The sequence below is a fragment of the Ranitomeya imitator genome, chromosome 3 (genome assembly GCF_032444005.1).
Source record: "Ranitomeya imitator isolate aRanImi1 chromosome 3, aRanImi1.pri, whole genome shotgun sequence".
NCBI classification, from domain to species: domain Eukaryota; kingdom Metazoa; phylum Chordata; class Amphibia; order Anura; family Dendrobatidae; genus Ranitomeya; species Ranitomeya imitator.
This window is the reverse complement of record NC_091284.1, coordinates 210,727,274-210,733,553: the sequence shown is the minus strand read 5'-3', so window position 1 is coordinate 210,733,553 and position 6,280 is coordinate 210,727,274. Positions and strand designations below refer to the sequence as shown.

The following is a 6,280-nucleotide window of genomic DNA, read 5'->3' as shown; positions in this document are numbered from 1 at the left end:
AAATAATAATCCCTACTTTTGGCCAATTTGAGAAGAACTTCACAGCTCATAGGATGAACTTTTTAAAAAGGGGCTCTCTGGGACCGACCATATATTAAAAACCTAGTCATTGTTATTTCATCGAATTCACAGACATGACTAACAGTGGTCATAAGGTAGTCCACGTACAGGGAAGAAAGAAAACAAAAAACACACTTGAGGATTAAATGGTATCTACACTTTTTTTTGTAAAAATAGGTTTTATTGCTCCAATACATCCAAGCTAAAAGATGTAAGCAACTCCACAAATAGTCTTCTGCCACTGTGGCTACAACTTTAATGCAGACTCTTCCGCCCCATTCATTGACTAAAATCAAGCCTTGCCTAGTTTGATCATGCAGTCATGCCTTGTCCTACTTTCCTGACCACACAGTGTTTGTTTGTAGTCTGTTACTATGGAGATACAGATGTCTGCATGAATGCTGTGTGCACAAAAATTCCATTTTTTTCTCCCATGAAAACTTATGAAATTGCCTTACGAAAAAGTAGAAGTTTACATATCATTTAGCATTGTGCCAACTGCTTCCTGGAAACGTTAGTGTAGGTACAATTTATACTTTTAGGATAAGCCACCCTTTACTTAAATTAAGCAAACCAAAGTGGTGTTGTGATTGGCTGCTTGCTTGCATTCACCCTGACAAAGGTAAATTGCAGCCATGTACAACTACAACTGGTACTTAGCAGCCAGAGATTACATTTGTGGTCATTTACTGGCTAAGCAAATATATTCCTGCATTGGTACCATAGTAAGAAGTTAACCCATGAGAGCACTCTGCACACAGAACATCAAGCCTGTTGCTAACCATATATACGGCTACGTACTTATATATGCTGTCAAGACATTTCACGCTAGATTCCTTGTACACCAGAAAAAACTGAAAAAAAAAAATAAAATTAAATGAATAAATCAAATTTAAAGGACTAATCACATATTGCTACAGCTACAAGTCAAATTGTTTTATGAAGACAAAGAAAAATAAAGAAATTGCATAATATTCACCAGTGTTTTATGTATATCCACTGAAAAAAAAAAATCATCACACAGCATAAAGTTTTAGAAGCAGCTATTACCATAAAAATACTTTGTGGGAAGCAAAGAAATCAGTTAAAAGCACAGTCTAAAATAATCACACTAACAATAAAACCTTATCATTGCATCCTAGGAACTACTGATTAAGAGTAAAATCAAAAGCGTTCGCAATACTTCATTTATCACACAAGAGATTGAGCTTCTATGAGAAAAAAAAAATCTAAGCTTAAACAGGAGCTAAAACATTTGATCTACAATACTAAAAGGATAAAATACAAAAAACAGTGGATAATGTTATTGCAGTCCACAGCCATCCGTCTCCGGCAGAAGAGAGACCTGACTCACTCGCCACGCCGTTTCGACAATCAGGACCGATGCAGGAGGGTGCTACAAAACGTGTGATACACAAAACCACAGAATGAATTAACACTGAACAAGCTTAATGTGACTACAACAATGCAGTCATTAAGGAAGAGCCCCTTTTTCTCCAAGCGTGCTTCTAGCAAATCTTGTTGTATAACAGTCAAGTCTTTAGAAAAAAAAAAAAAAAATTCCAGATTCTGGATTATAGGTAGCTGTACTGGTTGATATTTGTCGGACTTAAAGGATATCCAGTGTAGATCGCAGAACCCCTAGAGGCATTGATGTATGACTGGGTGGCAAACTGGTGAGGATACTGTGCCGGAGCCACATTGGCAGAGGTCAGCAAGCTAGGTCCCACGCTGACTGGGACCTGATGGACCAGAGTACTGGGATGGGTAGCGTATGTGGTGTGCCTTGAGGAGCCCTGAGGTGAGAACAGATGAGCTATTGATGTAGTGGACCCCAGGGATGCTGCAGTGGTGGGAGCATACGTATACATATGAGGCTGGCTTGTTAGGTGGCTGGTGGCTGACGCAGCGGCAGCAAGGTGAGGGTGCACAGACGAATGCATTGGACTGCTGTGCTGGAAAGTGAAAGGTGCCTGAGAAATCGATGGGAGTGGAGCAACATAGGCTTGTTGCCTGCGAGGAGCAGGATTTATGCTTCGTTCTTGAGATCCCATAAAGGCCGATTGCTGGTTCTGAAATATTAAAAAAAGAAGAGTATAATGAGCAGTGAGTTTTGGCTCCGACTTCGGTGTAAAAAAAATAAATGTCAAAAGAAAGTCAGTTTAACCCCTGGAGCTTTTTTTGGTTTTGCATTTTTGTTTTTCGCTCCCCTCCTTTCCAGAGCCATAACTTTTTTACTTTTTCGTCAATATGGCCAAGTGAGGGCTTGTTTTTTTGCAGGACAAGTTGTACTTTTGAACAACATCATTGGTTTCACCATATTGTGCACTAGAAAATGTGAAAAAAAAAAAAATCCAAGTGCGGTTAAATTGCAAAAAAAAAAGAAGTGCAATCCCACACTGGTTTTTGGTTTGGCTTTTTTGCTAGGTTCACTAAATGCTAAAACTGACCAGCGATTATGATTCTTCTGTTCATTACGAGTTCATAGACACCAAACATGTCTAGGTTAATTTTTTGTCTAAGTGGCAAAAAAAAAATAATTTAAACTTTGCTTAACCCCTTTACCCCCAAGGGTGGTTTGCACGTTAATGACCGGGCCAATTTTTACAATTCTGACCACTGTCCCTTTATGAGGTTATAACTCTGGAACGCTTCAATGGATCCTGGTGATTCTGACAATGTTTTCTCGTGACATATTGTACTTCATGACAATGGTAAAAATTATTTGATAGTACCTGCGTTTATTTGTGAAAAAAACGGAAATTTGGCGAAAATTATGAAAATTTCGCAATTTTCCAACTTTGAATTTTTATGCAATTAAATCACAGAGATATGTCACACAAAATACTTAATAAATAACATTTCCCACATGTCTACTTTACATCAGCACAATTTTGGAAACAAAATTTTTTTTTTGTTAGGGAGTTATAAGGGTTAAAAGTTGACCAGCAATTTCTCATTTCTACAACACCATTTTATTTTAGGGACCACATCTCATTTGAAGTCATTTTGAGGGGTCTATATGATAGAAAATACCCAAGTCTGACACCATTCTAAAAACTACACCCCTCAAGGTGCTCAAAACCATATTCAAGAAGTTTATTAACCCTTCTGGTGCTTCACAGGAATTTTTTGAATGTTTAAATAAAAATGAACATTTAACTTTTTTTCACAAAAAATTTAATTCAGCTCCAATTTGTTTTATTTTACCAAGGGTAACAGGAGAAAATGGACCCCAAACATTGTTGTACAATTTGTCCTGAGTATGCCAATACCCCACATGTGGGGGTAAACCACTGTTTGGGCGCATGGCAGAGCTCGGAAGCGAAGGAGTGCCATTTGACTTTCAATGCAAAATTGACTGGAATTGAGATGGGACGCCATGTTTCGTTTGGAGAGCCCCTGATGTGGCTAAACATTGAAACCCCCCACAAGTGACACCATTTTGGAAAGTAGACCCCCTAAGGAACTTATCTAGAGGTGTGGTGAGCACTTTGACCCACCAAGTGCTTCACAGAAGTTTATAATGTAGAACCGTAAAAATAAAAAATCATATTTTTTCACAAAAATTATCTTTTTGCCCCCAATTTTTTATTTTCCCAAGGGTAAGAGAAGAAATTGGACCCTAAAAGTTGTTGTACAATTTGTCCTGAGTACGCTGATACCCCATATGTGGGGGTAAACCACTGTTTGGGTGGATGGGAGAGCTCGGAAGGGAAGGAGCGCCGTTTGACTTTTCAAAGCAAAATTGACAGGAATTGAGATGGGACGCCATGTTGCGTTTGAAGAGCCACTGATGTGCCTAAACATTGAAACCCCCCACAAATGACACCATTTTGGAAAGTAGACCCCCTAAGGAACTTATCTAGAGGTGTGGTGAGCACTTTGACCCACCAAGTGCTTCACAGAAGTTTATAATGCAGAGCCGTAAAAATAAAACAAAATTTTTTTCCCACAAAAATTATTTTTTTAGCCCCCAGTTTTGTATTTTCCTGAGGGTAACAGGAGAAATTGGACCCCAAAATTTGTTGCCCAATTTGTCCTGAGTGCGATGATACACCATATGTGGGGGGAACCACTGTTTGGGCACATGGGAGGGCTCAGAAGGGAAGGAGTGCCATTTGAATGCAGACTTAGATGGAATGGTCTGCAGGTGTCACATTGCGTTTGCAGAGCCCCTAATGTACCTAAACAGTAGAAACCCCCCACAAGTGACACCATTTTGGAAAGTAGACCCCCTTAGGAACTTATCTAGATGTGTGCTGAGCACTTTGACCCACCAAGGGCTTCACAGAAGTTTATAATGGAGAGCCGTAAAAATAAAACAAAAATTTTTTCCCACAAAAATTATTTTTTAGCCCCCAGTTTTGTATTTTCCCGAGGGTAACAGGAGAAATTCGACCCCACAATTTGTTGTCCAATTTGTCCTGAGTGCGCTGATACCCCATATGTGGGGGGGAACCACTGTTTGGGCGCATGGGAGGGCTCGGAAGGGAAGGAGCTCCATTTGGAATGAGGACTTAGATGGAATGGTCTGCAGGTGTCACATTGCATTTGCAGAGCCCCTAATGTACCTAAACAGTAGAAACCTCCCACAAGTGACACCATTTTGGAAACTAGACCCCCTAAGGAACTCATCTAGATGTGTTGTGATAGCTTTGAACCCCCAAGTGTTTCACTACAGTTTGTAACGCAGAGCCGTGAAAATTAAAAAAAAAAAAATCTTTCCCCCCAAAATTATTTTTTAGCCCCCAGTTTTGTATTTTCCTGAGGGTAAGAGGAGAAATTCGACCCCAAAAGTTGTTGTCCAATTTGTCCTGAGTACGCTGATACCCCGTATGTTGGGGGAAACCACCGTTTGAGCGCACGGCAGAGCTCGGAAGGGAAGGAGCGCCATTTGGAATGCAGACTTAGATGGAATGGTCTGCAGACGTCACATTGCGTTTGCAGAACCCCTAATGTACCTAAACAGTAGAAACCCCCCACAAGTGACCCCATATTGGAAACTAGACCCCCCAGGGAACTAATCTAGATGTGTTGTGAGAACTTTGAACCCCCAAGTGTTTCACTACAGTTTATAACGCAGAGCCGTGAAAATAAAAAATCTTTTTTTTTCCCACAAAAAATATGTTTTAGCCCCGAGTTTTGTATTTTCCCAAGGGTAACAGGAGAAATTGGACCCCAAAAGTTGTTGTCCTATTTGTCCTGAGTACGCTGATACCCCATATGTTGGGGTAAACCCCTGTTTGGGCACACAGGAGAGCTCGGAAGGGAAGAAGCACTGTTTTACTTTTTCAACGCAGAATTGGCTGGAATTGAGATCGGACGCCATGTCGCGTTTGGAGAGCCCCTGATGTGCCTAAACAGTGGAAACCCCCCAATTATAACTGAAACCCTAATCCAAACACACCCCTAACCCTAATCCCAACAGTAACCCTAACCACACCTCTAACCCTGACACACCCCTAACCCTAATCCCAACCCTATTCCCAACCGTAAATGTAATCTAAACCCTAACTGTAACTTTAGCCCCAACCCAAACTGTAGCCCTAGCCCTAACCCTAACCCTAGCCCTAGCCCTAACCCTAGCCCTAACCCTAGCCCTAACCCTAGCCCTAACCCTAACCCTAGCCCTAACCCTAACCCTAACCCTAGCCCTAACCCTAGCCCTAACCCTAACCCTAGCCCTAGCCCTAACCCTAGCCCTAACCCTAACCCTAGCCCTAGCCCTAACCCTAGCCCTAACTCTAACCCTAGCCCTAATGGGAAAATGGAAATAAATAAATTTTTTAAATTTTTCCCTAACTAAGGGGGTGATGAAGGGGGGTTTGATTTTCTTTTATATCGGGTTTTTTAGCGGATTTTTATGATTGGCAGCCGTCACACACTGAAAGACGCTTTTTATTGCAAAAAATATTTTTTGCGTTACCACATTTTGAGAGCTATAATTTTTCTATATTTTGGTCCACAGAGTCATGTGAGGTCTTGTTTTTTGCGGGACGAGTTGATGTTTTTATTGGTAACATTTTCGGGCAAGTGACATTTTTTGATCGCTTTTTATTCCGATTTTTGTGAGGCAGAATGACCAAAAACCAGCTATTCATGAATTTCTTTTGGGGGAGGCGTTTATACCGTTCCGCGTTTGGTAAAATTGATGAAGCAGTTTTATTCTTCGGGTCAGTACGATTACAGCGATACCTCATTTATATCATTTTTTTAT

The 6,280-nt window shown here is 40.7% G+C and overlaps 1 protein-coding gene across 3 annotated transcripts in view; it reads right to left on the bottom strand.

The window, feature by feature from the left end:
- Nucleotides 1-1,029: 1,029 nt before the first annotated feature.
- HIPK1 (homeodomain interacting protein kinase 1) overlaps nucleotides 1,030-6,280 on the bottom strand; it is a 56,180-nt gene continuing 50,929 nt past the window's right edge. For 2 of the 3 annotated variants that reach the window (XM_069761772.1, XM_069761774.1), the window contains one exon: nucleotides 1,030-2,132. In XM_069761772.1, the coding sequence (XP_069617873.1) occupies nucleotides 1,635-2,132 (498 nt within the window). In that variant the 3' untranslated portion in view covers nucleotides 1,030-1,634. The remainder of the gene's footprint in view (nucleotides 2,133-6,280) is intronic. The other variant, XM_069761773.1, reaches the window with a different exon arrangement.